General features: G+C 40.2%; 4 protein-coding genes and 1 long non-coding RNA gene across 10 annotated transcripts in view; 3 read left to right on the top strand and 2 right to left on the bottom strand.

Moving 5' to 3' along the window:
• LOC124197282 overlaps window positions 1-14693 on the top strand; it is a 78958-nt gene extending 64265 nt beyond the window's left edge. Inside the window, exons 8-10 of one of the 4 annotated variants that reach the window (XR_006876079.1) lie at window positions 8436-8516; window positions 9688-9905; window positions 14456-14693. This is a non-coding gene — a long non-coding RNA (uncharacterized LOC124197282). Of the gene's footprint in view, window positions 1-8435; window positions 8517-8937; window positions 9588-9687; window positions 9906-13848 lie in introns of those variants that run through there. The other 3 variants (XR_006876077.1, XR_006876078.1, XR_006876080.1) reach the window with 3 other exon arrangements.
• Window positions 1-17100, bottom strand: part of LOC124197265 (proteoglycan 4-like) — a 70493-nt gene that overhangs the window by 44565 nt on the left and 8828 nt on the right. The gene's annotated exons all lie outside the window — the stretch shown is intronic.
• LOC124197234 (CCR4-NOT transcription complex subunit 3-like) lies at window positions 552-4553 on the top strand. Of its 2 annotated transcripts, none has more exons than XM_046592582.1 (10): window positions 552-769; window positions 1015-1247; window positions 1305-1460; window positions 1538-1717; window positions 1796-1931; window positions 2065-2367; window positions 2437-2538; window positions 2609-3264; window positions 3352-3678; window positions 3752-4553. In XM_046592582.1, exons 1-10 carry the CDS (start codon window positions 745-747, stop codon window positions 3848-3850), a joined length of 2217 nt encoding a protein of 738 aa, XP_046448538.1. In that variant the 5' UTR covers window positions 552-744; the 3' UTR covers window positions 3851-4553. The 2 variants fall into 2 exon arrangements, with proteins under 2 accessions (XP_046448538.1, XP_046448539.1); XM_046592583.1 differs by having other exon boundaries at window positions 566-769; window positions 1796-1919.
• LOC124197274 (vitelline membrane outer layer protein 1 homolog) lies at window positions 5350-7444 on the top strand. Its single transcript, XM_046592656.1, has 3 exons — window positions 5350-5858; window positions 5936-6644; window positions 6799-7444. The coding sequence occupies exons 2-3, from the start codon at window positions 6561-6563 to the stop codon at window positions 7273-7275; spliced, it is 561 nt and encodes a 186-aa protein (XP_046448612.1). The 5' UTR covers window positions 5350-5858; window positions 5936-6560; the 3' UTR covers window positions 7276-7444.
• Window positions 11367-12707, bottom strand: LOC124197250 (alpha-(1,3)-fucosyltransferase C-like). The gene is made up of 3 exons (XM_046592618.1): window positions 12495-12707; window positions 11846-12423; window positions 11367-11777 (listed from the first exon to the last, which is right to left on the bottom strand). The coding sequence occupies exons 1-3, from the start codon at window positions 12666-12668 to the stop codon at window positions 11432-11434; spliced, it is 1098 nt and encodes a 365-aa protein (XP_046448574.1). The 5' UTR covers window positions 12669-12707; the 3' UTR covers window positions 11367-11431.

Genomic DNA, 17100 nt, shown 5'->3' with positions numbered 1-17100 from the left:
TTTTGCCTTTATTAATTTTTGATTAAAACTGCAAGTCTGAGTGGCAAACAAAAATATATAATGGCTCGGCGCACTCGAATGATCTATCGATCAACCATGCTCCGTAGTATATTCAGCGCAACCCGACCTGCTGGTGTTATCAAAATTCTCACGCGACGAAAAGTACACCTGAGCTCTATAATCACCTTCCGACAATGTTTTATACGTGAAAACACACACACAACCATGTCGTTGTCACGATACCAAGAAAGAAAATATATATATAAACAAAAGCCAGCAAACATTATTACAAGCTGGGGAGAAAACTAGAAGGCCGTATTAATTCAAAGAACCGTTATTTTTCTTTTTTTATTTCTGATGATTTCAAAGAATAAAGTTATTTTTTAAGAGGTTAGATATAAAAGTTTTTCATGAGAACCTTGTGTTTGGTGCCGGGTAAAAATTATTAAGAGAAAACGTTTGGTTTTTGTAAAACAAAAAGAAAAAAATCGAGTCTAGTTGATGCACGTAGACTGAAATGGGTTTCAAAATTGCAGAGGGAAAGGCGCTGTTAACAGCGCCATTCGGCCGATTTTTCTGGCAAAGCAACGGCAGACATCTTGGGTAAGCGTTTAAAGCACTATACAACAACGCTGTCGTCGTTGAAAGGCAAAATATCGCAAACCGATTGCTTTGCCCTTTGCAAAATTGTTACGGAGCTGGTGAAAATATGTATGTTGAATTCTTGATTGTGGTCAGATAGTTATGGCAGCAACGAGAAAATTGCAAGGTAAGATTTTCAGTTGTTATTCATCTGTACACACTAGCACAATAAGAAACCTACACGGACGATTTTGGACGTCTGTTATATCCCTTGTTTGGCGGCTATTTTACCGCCGAAGCAAAGAAACATTTTGTGACTTGTGTTTTGTTTTTCAATAAAATGAAAGCCCTGAAATTATTTACTAGTAACAACTTTTCATTCAATAGTATTTGATCTCTACTAATGGCTTGTTTACATGTTCTCTTTTGTAGGTGAAATTGACCGCTGTTTGAAAAAAGTAACAGAAGGTGTTGAATTATTTGAGGACATTTGGCAAAAGGTTCATAATGCAGCCAACAGCAATCAAAAGGAGAAGTATGAAACTGATCTCAAGAAGGAGATCAAGAAGCTTCAACGGCTACGAGACCAGATCAAATCCTGGATCCAGTCTGCTGAGATCAAAGACAAGAGCCAACTCGTGGAAAACAGAAAGCTCATTGAAACTGTAAGTCATTTCCACTGATTTTGATGGCAAGATCTTCAATCCACACCTTTCATTTAGCAAATGGAGAGGTTCAAAATTGTTGAACGGGAAACAAAGACAAAAGCATATTCCAAGGAAGGACTGGGTGCAGCTCAAAAATTGGATCCAGCCCAGAAAGAAAGAGAAGACATTAGCCAGTGGCTTAATACTTCCATCGAAAACCTCAATATTCAAGTAATTGGATACACAATGATGCTAACTTTCCTTTGTCTCTCATGATGCTAATGGTTTTTTTCCCCCGAATGCAACAGATTGACCAATTTGAATGTGAGATTGAATCTTTGTTAGCAGCCAAGAAGAAAAAGCTAGACAAAGACAAGCAAGAGCGGCTAGACAAGCTTAAGGAATTTTTGGAAAGGCATAGGTTTCACATTCGAAAACTGGAAACCCTGTTAAGAATGCTGGACAATTTGACAGTTGAAGTCACCCAGGTAACCATACCTGAAATTTAACATTCTTTCATTGGTTTTTCATTAGTTGTACTGTATTTTGTATTGTATTTCTTACAGATAAAGAAAATCAAGGATGACATTGAGTATTACATTGAAGCAGCCTCTACGGACCCGGATTTCGAAGAGAATACGTATCTCTATGATGATATCAACTTCTTGGACGAGTTTGCGGACGTTGTCGGTACAGTTGGAGGTAATTTTTGGTCTTGTTTCGTGTTATTTTCCTTTTTGAGTTCTTTATTGGAATTCAATTGGAACTCGAACTGGATCATGTTTGAGGTCAAGTGACTTAGCAGGCGATTTTCCTTTCGTTTTTGTCATCTCAGGTGACGGTAGCCATGAAGAAGGTAGTCCTTCTTCTCCAGGTACTGCTCCATCACCTACTTCTTCTCCGGCCATGAATCACCAAGGCTCAGGAACCAACACCACTCCATCTAGTACGGGAACAGGAGCACCAGCAACAACCCCGAGTGATGCCGATGAGAGGCAGAAACGGACGCATCGGTCTTCTACGGACGATTCGCATCCACCCAAAACGCCCTCACAGGTCGCACCTGTTAAACCTGCACCCATCAAAGCGCCGACGAAACCTGTCCTTACCACACCAATCAAATCTTCGGCAGCGGCAGGTGAGAATGATTTGAAGCAATTTGAATCCACTTCACTCAGCATTAACTGGGTTTTGCAATTGCTTTCAGTATCTCATTCGACACCGAACAACAGCTCACCGAGTTCAGGATCGACCATGTCCAACCACATTTCGACACCTACTACTCCTCAAGTGAACGGTGCTGCATTAGGTAGACAGAACAAGCGTTTCCAACTCAAATAAAATTTGTCTTTAAAGTCTATTTTTCTTGGTGCTTGCAGCTTACAGTGTCGTGACGAGAGAAGACGGTATTCAGTCTCTGTCGCTCGGCAATTCCAATAACAGTTCAGGCCACGCCGAATCGTCACCCATCTCGCAGCAACAGTCACCAGCGGTGATATCGACGGCGCAGGCTCCTGCGCCCCCTCCACCCCAACAGCAGCAACCGACGGCCGTTCCTGTCGTGGTCCCGTCCAAGTTGATTTCGTCTGCTTCGGTCGATTCGACTGGAACAGTGGCATCGTCAATTAGCACCGCACCGTCCCCTCTTCCTTCAGCTGCCACACCTCCTTCGAGTTCCGCTGCCGCATCTTCCCTACCCTTAGTCAACGGCCCCTCGAACAAATCAGGAGCCGAGTCTATCTCATTGCGGGCTATGGCGCAGCATGCGGTGGACCAGCAGGTCGTCCAACCAGCCGTTCCAACCAGTGATTCAACGGCGAACATTCTTTACTCGGAAAACAACATCAATAATAACAACAATAACAACAACCCCGGTGTTGTTGGTAGTGGTAGAACAGTAGGAACAACTTCTGGACAGCTCTCTGTGCCCAGCAGTCTAGTTCCGCAGCCGCCCGCGCCCACAGGCGAAGCTCACATTCCGCCTTTGCTCGGTGTCGCTCCGCTCGGACCTGTGGCGCTCAGTAAAGAACAGCAGGTGCGCCGTCTTCCTTCATGGATTCCTCCATGAATGCCATGAAGATCGATTCAAATTAAAAAAGTGCTTGTTTGTGCGATTTTTCAGATTCAGCACCAGTCACTGGAAGCCGCATTTTATCACATGCCGCACCCCTCTGACTCTGAACGGTTGCGGCATTACCTTCCGAGATCACCCTACATGACGCCGCCCTACTATCCACAGTCGGTTCCGTTGGCATCCGATTCGCTGGATTTTTTCCATCGGCTCTCGACCGAGACTCTCTTTTTCATCTTTTACTACTTGGAAGGGACTAAAGCCCAATACCTGGCCGCAAAGGCGTTGAAGAAGCAGTCATGGAGGTTTCACACCAAATACATGATGTGGTTCCAGAGGCACGAAGAACCTAAAACTATTACCGAGGAGTATGAACAGGTAATTTTCAATTGATCGCATTTCAACTGACGTGATGTCACATTTATTATTTTTTTTTTTTTTATCGATAAAGGGCACTTATATCTACTTTGACTACGAGAAGTGGGGCCAGAGGAAAAAGGAGGGCTTCACGTTCGAGTACAGATTTCTCGAAGATCGAGATCTCAACTAGCCTAGCCTTCAGACACGCGTTCATTGACAAAGCTAAATGCACGAAGGGATGAAGAAAAACCAGAGGAAAAATCGGCGACTTGTGAGCGATAGAATGGGATAAAGAAATTAACATCGATGGCTAACGTTCTGATTGGGTGTGTGTGTGTGTGTTTAAACCGTATGTATATCTCAGTGGAACAATGGAGCGAAACAAAGTTGCATTGAAAAAAAAAACGATGAAAAATGAAGGCGGACTCATCTCTCTAAAGTCTAAACACAGTTAAGGAAGCAACAAAGAGGTTTGATGCATTGTGATCCGGATACTGTTGCGACTTTGCCACCAGGTGACGACTCCATCTCCCTCCGTAATAGCCCAGTTTCTTTTCAATTCCTCCCTACATATTTTGTTGGGCCCAAAACTCACGATAAAATCATCAGCGAAAAAATCCGAGAGCTAAGGACTGTCAACTTACAACCGTTTTTATTTCGATTTTTTTTTCTTTACTCAATTATTTCTGTGGTGAAGTTTGTTAAAATTTTTTTTTTCCTGAATATCCTTCCGTCGGGCGTGGCTTTGGCCTTTTTTTGCCGGGGGTGGCTGTGCCGGAATTTCATTCCGGCATGCCTGCCTCACCCTCCTCCGAGTCACGTGACGCAACAACAGCAGCAGCAATGTGAATTGATATAAAAAGGAAAAAATACATTGCCTATTTCTTTGTGTACAATGTACATTTTAAGTTGAAATTCATTTTTTGAATTTTGACAGAATCAAAAGAAATTTAACGATTTGACGGAAACGAGCAATATCTACATGATTGTTTATTTTCATAGCATAAGCGTTATTTAAATTCCTCTCCGATAACACGACTGAACAACTGTTTATCAAGAATTTGCCCATATTTAACGCTCAAGTACATTGTGGGAAGTGATTTGTTTACGTAAGAGAATTTGACATAGGCGTCCGAGATGTTTTCTCCAATGTCACAGGGAGGAACTATTTCATTCATGTGGCGTATAACGTCTTTTCGATTTCCCCAAAAATTCAAATGTGAAATTTTCACTTCGCTAGTGACCGGATTCACGTACAAAATGCCAATCAATTTTCTAAAAAATTCACCCATAATAGCCAACATTGTGAGGGAAACTGTACAGAGAACTAAAGGTAAAACAAGATCAGTTTGTGTGCCTATGCTTGCTCCTGTCAGACAAACAATGATGGCAGTTTGATACAACTTGAGCCTACATAATACTTTAGCATGGGCAATGTACGTTAACTTGTACACAGGTTTAAAAAGGTTAACTTCATCAGAAGTCTTTGGGTGTGATTGAGTGCTATAAGTTTTAGTTGAGAAGGTGACTGGTCTGAGAAATATTCTGCTTCTGGATAATTCCCGTGATAGTGTCACCAAGGAGGTGATTCTGTTTCCCAACATCATTTCCAAGACTACAAATCTGTGAGTGAAAAATTTAGAATATTAATGTGATAGTTATTAAACAAGCATAACAATAGAATACCTTTTTGATCAGGTAAGATGGCATTCAGTGTGCAACCAATGTAAATCTTTATTTTGAAACGCTACTGAAATGAAAAAGAAGTTAGGTTTCCTTGATCAAGAGCAAAGCAAGTTGTAGAAGAAAGGCTTGTTTTCATTCGTTGATAAATTTTATAGGCAATGTTCTAATAGGTTTTAACTGCTTTTAACTTGAAAAAAAGGAAATGAACGGAAAACTGGAAATTTTGATTCAATTTTGATTCAATTTTAGCAGACGAAATCAACAAATAAGTCGACGGATAATTGCAACGATGCTGCATGTTACAAATTTTAATTTATAGACAACTGGGGCTTTTGTTTTTTAATTAAACCATTATTTAAAAAAAACGTCGATTAAAAATGTATTTATAAAGCCAAGTAAAACTAAAAACAAATCTAAGAAAACAACAGGAAAATCTGGCCGTCAGATGGCGAAGATAAGTTCAACTCACGTCGGAAATTCAAAAGGAAAGTTAAACGTACCTAACGTACCGAGTACGTCACGCTTCTATAACTATAATGTTGACTCATTTTTTATCAGGCTTTAAAATTATTTCCTGATTTACAAATAGGATCTTTTCAAAAATCATTCCTTGGCATCCGTGATGGCGTCGAGATGCTAGTCGAAAACACAATGGAAAATTGCGATGTGCCTAAATAACTAGCTGGGTTTTTCTATTTTTAACATTTTAGGTATTTTTTTTTACACTATCAACAACGACTTGTCCTTAATCATTTTATCTGTCGGTAATTTCCCTTAATTGTGTTTAGTGCTAGTATAGAGCTGTTACCATGTTGTAGTGTGTTTGAACAGTCATTACGGTTGCATTTGTTCTTTATCTATGGCTTTATGTCGACATCCTGTGTGGGGTTGAACTTAAACGTACCCATAAGACACACACACACACAAAAAGAACCAGACCAGCGTAGCGATAACTATCTTCAGGAAAACAAATATAATTTGACAGACATACTAAGGGAGATAAACAACTACGTGATGTTGTTTGGACCGTTTGACCAACCGGACGATGAATAAAAGATACAAGTCGTAAATTGTTTGAGAAAAATATTTGGCTTATAAAGAAGTCATGTGATTTTAATCTTCTGGTTGAAAAGGGCGGGTTTCCATGCAACAGTAAATAATATAAATAGACTTTCGGATGCGGCATTTAATTGAGGAGAAGAAATAAAGCTAAAATGACATCCCGCCTGTTTTCCGCTGGTGCATCGCTGTTGGTGGTCGTTCTGGCTCTCGGCCTGGTAGACAGCCTCACTATTTCGGTAATTATTTTTTAAATTCATTCGTCGTTGCCATGGCTAATAATTGTAATTCTATTGGGTGCAACTGTTTCGTATATACAATAAGATGCTATTGACTGGGTCAAGTAGTTCAAGCCTCTCTGCTATATGACACAAATAAATTTCTAAAATAAAGGTGACAAATGGAGAAACGGAAGGTGAATGGGGAACAGTGGAGTTTTGCCCAGCTGGATCACGTGCTGTCGGCTACCAAAGCCGCAACGATCTGAACCAGGGAACCGATTTGACTTCTCTCAACTCGATCCGTCTGTTTTGCGACGATATGGACGCCACCAACGTAACGTCAACTGAAGGATTCACCGGCCAGTACGGTCCCGGTCGCAGTTGCGCGGCCGGAGCGGCGCTTTCAGCATTCCAGTTGCGCGTGCAGCCCAACGGAGTCTCAGCGGACAATACGGCAGCCAACAGCATTCGATTCCGATGCACCGACGGAATTGAACTCGCCAGCGCCGGAAATCAACAGGGAACTTTTGGCACCTACAGCGACGACTGTCTGACCGGCATTTGCGGAATCCAAACACTGGTGAAACCCGAAGATGTCACGGTTGACAACACAGCTCTCAACGATGTTCGTTTTGAGTGCTGCGCTTGAATCTTGACGTCCGGATTCCTGTAGTCTTTGTTCATCGCGCCTCTATCTTGCAAAATGTACAGGCCAAATGTTACAAATTAAAAGGCTAAATATTTTACAGCCTGTACATAATTCAGAGCATTCAAAATATTATTGAAAAAATAAAATAAAAGTTTCTTCAAAGGAGAAAGATGCATTCATTTTTTTTAATGTTTTATTGTTTATGACTACAGAATTGAATTCCTTTTTGTACACATCGGCAATCAATCCAGGAAGAAGTGATTCATCGACGGCGAATATGAATCACATTAAACTAGTGCGATAAAGTCAATGAAGCAGTTATCTCACATTTTCTAATACATTTCGAATGGCCACATCCGTATGATAGATCATGTTCAAGACCGTCGCCACAAAGAAAATAAACAAAATTTACATCTGTTTTCTAATCATACTTATTCAACACTAAGCATTTAAAGGATTGTCGAACTAGCTCCTTCGGAAGGAGCTCCTTCCTTAATACTCACATGTTATTATATAAATTAGACCCGACCCAACCAACCCGTGATTCTTTCCCTATTCTCTTATTCCCTTCCTTCAAGTTTCAGAATTACCCAGTCGAAACTCAATCTCTTGAGAGTTGAGATTATTAATTTTATTTAAAAAAAAAAAATAAATAAAATTTGAATTTTTTTCTACCGTCGAGTTGGTGAAAAGGGCAACACCGCTTCTCTTCCCACGGCAGTTCGTCTGCACTCTGCAGTGTGCAGTCACTAATCAGTTAGTTGACATCATTCCACAGCAAACTAGCAAAGATATGGTGAGTCTGAGCACAGACTGCTATCAGAATATTGTTTGCATAGTTTCCATAATTGAATTTTATTGTAGTGACTAGTGAGCTGGTGAGCTGGTGAAGATCAAATACCTGAAAAAGTAAACTTCAGCTATACCTACCTATGTGAATACCAGCCATACCAGATGCTATTCCCTGAAGGCCTGAAATAACAAGAACACAAAAACAAATCTCTTCTAGAGAAAAATTTTCGCTAGTGAGAGAAGAAGGCTGACAGGTAGCCCAGTTTTTGCCTGCCGGTTTGACGGGTTGTCCATCAGGTTAACCTTCAGTTAAACGTTACTGTAATATTTATCAATCAATCTGCTAATACTGATTTTCAAAATTACAGTGTGATTCTTCCACCGGTCAGTGCCAATTGAAACAAAATGTCGCCAATCATAAATACGATCGCTGTGGTTCCAGATGTAATGTATGAGCCCCTTTTCTAATAATCGTCTTAAACTAATCTTTCATCATTTCACCATATAGCTAGGCTTTCCCTTTTACTACCGCCAATTATGTAACTGTGACATTTAACATTTGGCATTAGGGTGAAGAAATCTGTAACTAAGAAACAGCTAGCTGTTTTCACCTGTACACTCGTGCTAAGTTTATTTATTTGGCCATTGAGATCTGACAAATGAATCCCATTTTGCATAGTACCAGCCGATAATCCTGGCAAAATATTTTCTATTCAATTTAAATCTCCCTTCAGGACTGCCTCCCTCTCGGTCAAATCCTTTTGATCACCCTGTTCTCCTTGTAGGAAAGACGAGAGCGAGCCTACATAGATCTCTTGACATAACGTGAAAAGAATATTGACCCTGACCCCTTCTTTTTTTCCTACCTAGATCTTATGTGCTTCGGTAGCTATCCGCATTCTGATCCCGGTATCCTCTTCTATTTAATCAGTTCTGACGCCGTTGTTTACAATCGACTCCCAGATGATAAAAATGCTTACTTTGACTTGCTGACTGAACTTACTTTACCACTTATATCGGTATGTATATTGTAAGTAGACACATACGTACGCTCTATCAAATAGTGTTACCACAGAAAAAATTTTAACAACGACAGAACGCAGCATTACCGGAGAGATTGTGTATTCTTGCGTCCCTCCCTTAAATCCCGTTTATTACTTACTCTGTTTTATATTGGACCTCGTTTTTTTAACGTATTCAAATGACGATCACATATCTGTCGGTGCATTTGGTTCTTTCGGTTTTCTTCCACTTTTCGTGTAGGAGTAAGGGAGAATCTAAATCCTACGACGGTATTGGAGATAGTCGTTACTTAGTTCATGTGCTAGGCTATGGCTATTCGAAGCCAGTATTTTGTTTGGTTAGTTGTTTGTTCGTCAAACATGTTCAGCCGGTGACTAGAAAAGACTTTATTCTCAACAGCAGTCTGACTGGTTTCCTTCTTTTGTCGATTTCTTTTGAAGTCAAGTTAATTTGAATAATTTGTGACAGGCAGTTTATTACATGGAAACCTTAAATTCTCCTGTTGATTAACAATTATGACTTGTCTCTTATTCAACGTTTCCTTGATTGTTGTTTCTGTCAATATTTCTTGTAACCCATTTTTCGTTTTTCATTTAGATAAACAGCATCCCGTTTGGAATGGAGAAACTTTGGATGTCGGTCGAGTTACGGATTTCTTTCCTCCCATAATTTTCAAAATGTCCTCGTGTACGCCCATGTGAATGTGGGTGTATTCACGAGGACACCCTTTACCCTATCCTGTCTGGTGTAATTTAATTCTTCAGCGGATGGATGGAGCAACTGTAGATGCCTGGCTGCATTTCCCAGGTGCCAAGGTAGGACAAAATAATTTCTATTTTCTTCCTTTTTTGACTGTTTGGTGGCTGGCGTCGATTGTCAATCGTGACAAAGTACGTAGATTCCTGCACGATGATTTCCGTATGCGGTTGACTTGACTTGCGTTCTCTTGCCGTTTTTGTTTACTCATCTAACAGCTAGGGTTCGTTGCATAACTCAGAGTTGTTCGTTTCTCTATCTGATTTCTTCGTTTTCACTGCGGCTGTGATGGCAAGTGTTTTTTTCATTTCGATCGCACTTGTTTGTTTTCAAGACACTTTAGCTGATTAAGGATGTGAGTGGGCACAATTTAACGTGTTGCATTTCCGGGAAAAGTTGGATGACTGCACTCCAGCCGTGGCCTTTTGGTTTCTGACTCTGTTGACGACTCTATTCGATGGAACGTATTTCATCTGAAAAAAGTGATGCCGTTTTATGTCTATTATTACTAAAGGTCAGGTCTGTTTCTCCCCTTGTCAAAATTAACAGCTCTTGCTCCCCTTTTCCATTTTTATCTGATAATATGACATGATACTACGACTACTTTTTATAATCGATAATCGATTATATCGACCCCACGGGGGAAAACAGATTTTATCAATGAATTTAATTTTCAACGGAGTTAGGAACATAGGAAAGTATATAATAGAGATCTCTGGAGCTTAACGATGTTTGTAGCAAAAGGACACGAAAAGGTTCCATGTATATTCACATCGACGTCAATGTATTTGTCTCTATTTGTCTACAGCTTAAATTCCGTGTTAGATTTTCTTTGGCCCGCGTGTTGTGCAATAAGGTGACACCATCCAGGCTATTGTTTTCGTCTTGTTGTTAAGTCGTCTAAATTTTATTACTACGAGCTTTTTTCTTAATTAAATACCACGACGATTGCGTCGTAATGTTCGAGGGGACGCTCTATTGGATTATCGACCATTTCGCATCGAGTGTAAATGCAATTTTGATTGGCAAAAACGTCTTTGCCTTAACCATAGATTCGCACTTCCGCTCCGATCCGCAGCATTCCACACTGAAATCGTTTTCGTTTCGTTTTTCTGACGGATTTTGTGCTGCTGATCACTTGTTTTGATTTCTATTGTTTCTGTTGTTTCTGTTGGTGTAGTGTTAAAGTGACGATAACTAAACACGAAATACCCTAAAACAAACGAGAAAGTTAGAATGTTGACGATTGAAAAATTGCCGTTCGAGAACGACAACATTCTTGATCGAATGAACGACATCATCTTCTAAGACTGAAGTAGACAACTCCGCGTGCATGGTTCTTTGCGTTCTTTTCTTTTAGTTTGAGCTACTGCCGGATAGTGAAACCACATCCGGTTTTTCCTTTACCTTGTTCAGAGAAAAGCGAGAGGCGTAAAACGCTTTAGGGTACTCTCTATAATGGAGGGCGTGCCAGTGAAGTCCTCACTTTTAGCAAAATGAAATCAACCTGAATTAAACTCTTGACAATTTGATTAAATTATATTGAAGTTAACGTAAAGCAATGACAAGGATACAATTAAAACATTTATGCGATTTGCGGAGAAATAATGCACATTTCTTTTTCCCACCAGTCGATTATGCTGGGATAGAATTTCATTGGCATCGTCGTGTTATGGAGAGCAGCACACAAATGGCACATTCCTTTATTGGTGTACTTTGGGCTGTCGCGCACTTGGAAATGAGGCTTCCACCAAAAATATTGGTTGTACAGCGTGTCGTTGTTGTCGAGGAGGTTCAAATAATCGGCAAGTTTATTCATGTTTTCAAATTTGGCGGCGTTGATGAACGAATGCGTCGGCGCTATTAATTCGTGGTCTTCGTGAAGGCTGAAAACGATTGGTATTATCGGGTGGTGCATCATACCGAAGAATCTGACCGTAAAATAAAATAAGAACATTATTATTTGACTTTATGTACCAATCAGCATATTTTTTTATACTTTTCAGTGATGTAATCGCGGCACAGCGAATTTTCTAGGGACAAATAAAACTTGTATTTCTTGGCAACCATTTGTCGACAATCCTCGCTGGAGTCATTCAGACGAAGAATTTTGACCATCTCATTCCGACTGCTCGCAGAGTTACAGTTTGAAACAAACCAAGCAGCCATTTTCGTTTTCCCCTTGGCGTAGTTGACTGGTGTAGGTTTAGACAAATAGAATTTCATTTCGTCTTCACTGGGATGAAGAGCGACGTCTCCAGTTGGTACTATGTAACCGTAAGGACCCACGATATCCGAGTCCCAACGGTACGTCATGGTCCAGTTGAAGAAATTCGCCATTCGAATCGTATCGGCGAACCACGCAGCCGATTCCAAGCTCCAGAGAACGTAGCGCTGATTTTGTGATCTACCTTCCGGCAGGTCATTAATTGTCCAGGTGCGAAGGTGAAACACAACGGCGTCGTATTCCATGACGTCACTGCGGTTATCCGAAGTTTCACACTGCCAAACTGGGCAGCCTGATTTCTTCATGGCGTCGCGGCCGATCCCAATACCGTAATCCTTGCTCCCATAAACCTAAAGTAAAATGATATTGTTTTTAAAGGTAACGATGAAGAGTTAGGTTACTTGATAATTCGTTAGATCACGCCATTCCAAAATAGTATCCGCTTGAATGGTGTGTCAATATCCGAAAGAGAATCGTTGAAATAACTCTCAAATATTTGATAGCGCTCGTTTACGACGTCATTGGCCGATTTCGGTGTTGTTTGATCCTCCTCCGCAATTTGCTGTGTTCCATCCAAATAGAACTGCAGTCCCATTTTTAACAGGAAAACCGTCACGATTAAACAAGCAATTTTCCGATGGCCAATCTGGAACATTATCGCCGCCAATTTTGAATTTTCTATGTTTTTATCACGTTCACTCTATTCGTTGCGTTGTTAACTGCACAACTGGAAAAAATGCAAATTTTTTTATTTAAAAAAATTCAAATTCAAATAAATGTAGCAAGTCTGCTGTTACCCACTAACTAGCAAGTTGTGTCTCTACTGTCACCATCAAGAAATCCCACTGCCGTCTGATAAAGGGCGGATCGTGGGGAATCGGTTTTCGTTGCGCCGCGTTTCGCTTATCTAAAGAACTTGGCCACCACATTTATGATGGTGTGTATATTTCTCGGTATTTCTGATATTTATGATGCCACTACATCATATTGTCAAAAATACTTTATTGTGTGTAGGACCACAGGGATTAGGGATCACATTCACTTTGATATTTCGCGGTTTCTGCCGACAATCGATTAGTGAATGCGTTTTTAAAGAGCGCGCGTAATGATCTCGCAATGGCAACAGTTCGCTGTTTAGAATAGAATGCGTCATTCCCAAAGTCAATCGTCATGACCTATGAATAATCGAACAATAGGAAAATGGAAAGGAAGAAAATATAATGTGCTATATGGACTTTGGCCGACTTTGGCAATTCCATTATGACTTTTCAGTTGAATGAAATTGTACGAGAATAAGGAAGTATACGTCAGCAGCGTTTCCTATTAGCTACCGCATTTATGTAAAGAAACGACAAGATTAAAATTCAATTTTATTTTCTAAAAAAGTAAGTTTTCTAGAGACAAAATTGAATGTTATTAAATTTTTTCTTATTAATGCAATGCGAAATAAAGTAACTTTTTATGAAACCTTGAGAAAAAGATGGTACTTAAAATTGAAGAATTAAAGCATGAATTGTTAATTGCCCTTTCGGCTCCGTGAACAAAATCAGCTACCAGTATTTTTCTGAACCTAACCTAACCTTAATTTTGTCGGCCATAAACGGTTTTCCCGAAATGTTTTTCACAGAAAACATTGTTTGCCTTTTATTTTGAAATTTCCGTGTACGATTAATAAAAAAGACAATCTAAATGTTGCTAATGCTAAGTAATAAAAACACAATCAAATGGTGGTTTTAGTTTAAGATATTTTATTGAGACATATTAATTCAAATCAGCAGGCACACTCATTTTCACACACACATTCATCCAATTCAGACTCCATTCATTCACACGAAGAGGAAGCGAAAGAAGAGAAGAAAATGGCGAGAAAAAAGGGGAAAAGGAAAAAAGAAAAGCAATCAGATGAGAGTCTATAGAGGGAGAAATCACTTGGGTGGAAACTGTTGTTGAATAGCAGGAAGGTCGGTTAAATGTGCAATTAGAAATTTTGGCAGGTGCACGTTGTTCTTATCGACATTCCCTTCGTGGATTTGTGGTAGTTTTTCATTCCTCGACGAGATTGGATATCAATTGAAAATAACCTACATTGGATAATGTGTGCATTAGTAATGATTCATTCAAACAGGTCCCAGTTTGAGCCGAGATGATGGTTACGTCAAAGGGGGAACGGGAACCTAAAAACTGAAGCCGTCCTGCCTAAAAAATGAACTCAAACGTTGGTTATAAAATTCACACGTTCTAGAATAACCGACTATCAATCCTTCAATATTTTTCGGAAACAAAATGATTATTAGCAGAAACATGATTATCAAAACATCGAGATTCACCAACTATCTCAGTCACAAAATCATTTCCGGTTTATGTTTTTCTTCTTGTGGGTAGTAACGCCATCGGTCCTCTTCGGTCCTCACCATCGGTCCTCACCATCGGTCCTCTTCGGTCCTCTTCGGTTCACGCCATCGATCCTCTTCGGTCCTCGCCATCGGGCCTCTTCTTTCCTCGCCAACGGCCCTCTTCGGTCCTCACCATCGCTTCAGGGAAACATAAACCGGTCACAAAATCGTGCTTCAATAAGCTGGATGGAATAACGATGCTTAAAATAAAAATGCTAAAGCTAAAATCACTCGTTTCCTAAAACATGAAAGAATTGATTAATCGATTAGACTATTGCGTGCGAATTCACCCAACGTGAGTCATTTTAAAGACAGGGAGGTCCCCAGTAAATAGGTTCTTCCGTCCATCCTATGACGTCACCATCACTCGATCATCCCGGTACCTGTTTGATGTAATCATTATTAATGCACACATTATCCAATGTAGGTTATTTTCAATTGATATCCAATCTCGTCGAGGAATGAAAAACTACCACAAATCCACGAAGGGAATGTCGATAAGAACAACGTGCACCTGCCAAAATTTCTAATTGCACATTTAACCGACCTTCTTGCTATTAAGTAACAGTTTCCACCCATAATGATTTCCCCATAGACGACCCGATTGTGAAAAAAGAAGAAAATGAAAGCGAAGAATTAGTGAAAACAAATGGAAGGTAAAAAGTTGCAAGAGAGAAAGAAGAAAGACACAGAAAAAGTAAATTTTTTTTTTTTTTTTTGTTTTTTGTTTGTTTGTTTTTGGTTAATTTTGGGACTTTTTTTTTTTTTTTCTTTTTTTGTTTTTGTTTGTTTGTTTTAGGAGCTTTTGTGAGTTTTTTTTTTAATTAAAAAAAAAAAAAAAATCTATCGAGATCCGGCTTGAAGGATTTCGTAGACTTTTCTGCATCTGTCCAAAGTCCCCCAAATGGTAACGAATTTTTTTTGGGCTGATCGATGATGGATTCGAACATTGTGTTCAAAGTTGAGCTGTCTCAGCAAATAACAGCTGGAATAACGATTCTTAGTAAGGTCTAGCTTTCTGCATTCTATCGTCACAGGTAGATTATCAATCACGTCGCTACAGGCGGCCCTGCGTCCCTCAGCATCTCCTTGGGTAATGTAAAGATCATCTTCAAAGAAACTTAACTGGACCCCATACTGCTCTTGCAATCTCTTAATGTTGGATCCAGCTCGTCCGATGACTCGTCCGCAGTCTGAATTCTGAATTCCAGTCACGACAATCTCGTCATAGTTTACTTCTTGTTTCACGGATGACAAAATGACAAAATCGGTTGATGACGCAGTCAAAGAAGGCTTTTCCGTTGGCCGTTTAACTTCTTTTTCAGCTATTACGAGGCCTGTTGGAGAATTTTTTGTCGAGTCTGTTTTACCTGTTTTAGTAATTTTAGTGACTTCGATTGGGGGTAAAATCGTCTTGGTGGTTTCTTTCTTCTTTAGTTCGCTTGATGCAGCCGACGGCCCGAGTTTTTGGTTTTTCTCTTCTGCAATCAGTTGCTGAGTTCTTGGCGCAAGAGTCTCGGACTTGACAATTGTTTCTATACCGTCGACACTCGTCACCGTGTACCCATTCATGGGTTTATTCTTATAGCGAATGTCGCTAGATGCGAATTGAATGTTTGATTCGGCAGGGGCGGCTGAAACGGGGCGTTTGGTTCGATCACGTTCCGGGATGAAAAATGGCCTGAAGGGCAGTTGCTTTGAAACGCCGTTCATAAATTCCAGATCCAGTTCGAAGCCGCATGTTTCGTCACTAGTGATTACTTTTTGTTCCTTAGAAATGCACAGAGGTCCGAGTTGCTTTGAAAACGTTTGAATCATTTGCATGTCTAGCTCAAAACCACATGTGTCGTCACAGGTCACTTCGGTAGTCAGCAGAGTTTTGCCCTGGAGTTGCTGAGACTGTGATTCACAGCCAAAGTCTTTTGTCGGTGATTTGGTGATTTGGGTGGACGGAACTGCTGGCTCGTCAGCACTTTTTGTTTTTCTATTTTCGACTTCGGTGGTATTACTGCAGGGCTGATTTCGAGGTGACCATTTTCGTTTTCGTAAGTCGCAAAGGTCTTGGACCATAAAACGGATGCGGTTTGAGATCTTGTTTTGTTTAATAATCGAATCCAATGCCTGGAAGTAGGACGTCAGGATTGCGCTGTTTTTCGGACTCTCCAAGCCTTTTCCGATTGTTGTTAATAAGCGACACAGGGACTCTATCGCTTCCTCATCTGACGGTGTTTGAATAAGACGTTGAATGCAACTGTGCATAACATTTTCAGTTATATTTCCGACTTTGTAGAGTTCTCCAATGAACTTGATGTTGCCTAGAGTTATTCTTCGGTTCTTGTCTACGAGAGCAATTAGTTCAGTCTCAAGTAGTTTCTTCTTCTCTTTCGAGTCTGCCTTTTGTACTTCTTCTCTCTTCTTTTCAACGTCGACTAGAGAATCGCTATCCTTTTGGAACACTTTTTGGCAGCGAGAAAGTAATAATTTTCTGAATGATAAACTTTCAGTTGGATCGGTTGAAGATGCGACTTGTTTGGTGGCCAATGCCTGGCACATTTTAGCGTATGTGGCGGCATACATGGGTTCATCCAGAGCTTTTTCGAAAAACAGCTTGATCACTCCAGATAACCTCTCTTC

Source organism: Daphnia pulex, chromosome 7 (genome assembly GCF_021134715.1).
Source record: "Daphnia pulex isolate KAP4 chromosome 7, ASM2113471v1".
NCBI classification, from domain to species: Eukaryota; Metazoa; Arthropoda; class Branchiopoda; order Diplostraca; family Daphniidae; genus Daphnia; species Daphnia pulex.
Note: the sequence above shows the minus strand (reverse complement) of the source record. Positions and strands in the feature narration are given on the sequence as shown.

Bases quoted from the DNA above. Each gene is read 5' to 3' on its own strand.
- LOC124197234 (XM_046592582.1), top strand. From the start codon at position 745: ATGGCAGCAACGAGAAAATTGCAAG. The intron at 1,248-1,304 runs GTAAGTCATTTC...CCTTTCATTTAG, and splicing joins ACAGAAAGCTCATTGAAACT to CAAATGGAGAGGTTCAAAAT. The intron at 2,539-2,608 runs GTAGACAGAACA...TGGTGCTTGCAG, and splicing joins AGTGAACGGTGCTGCATTAG to CTTACAGTGTCGTGACGAGA.
- LOC124197250 (XM_046592618.1), bottom strand. From the start codon at position 12,668: ATGGGACTGCAGTTCTATTTGGATGGAACACAGCAAATTGCGGAGGAG. The intron at 12,424-12,494 runs GTGATCTAACGA...ATTTTACTTTAG, and splicing joins GGATACTATTTTGGAATGGC to GTTTATGGGAGCAAGGATTA. The intron at 11,778-11,845 runs GTATAAAAAAAT...TTTTACGGTCAG, and splicing joins CGCGATTACATCACTGAAAA to ATTCTTCGGTATGATGCACC.
- LOC124197274 (XM_046592656.1), top strand. From the start codon at position 6,561: ATGACATCCCGCCTGTTTTCCGCTGGTGCATCGCTGTTGGTGGTCGTT. The intron at 6,645-6,798 runs GTAATTATTTTT...TCTAAAATAAAG, and splicing joins TAGACAGCCTCACTATTTCG to GTGACAAATGGAGAAACGGA.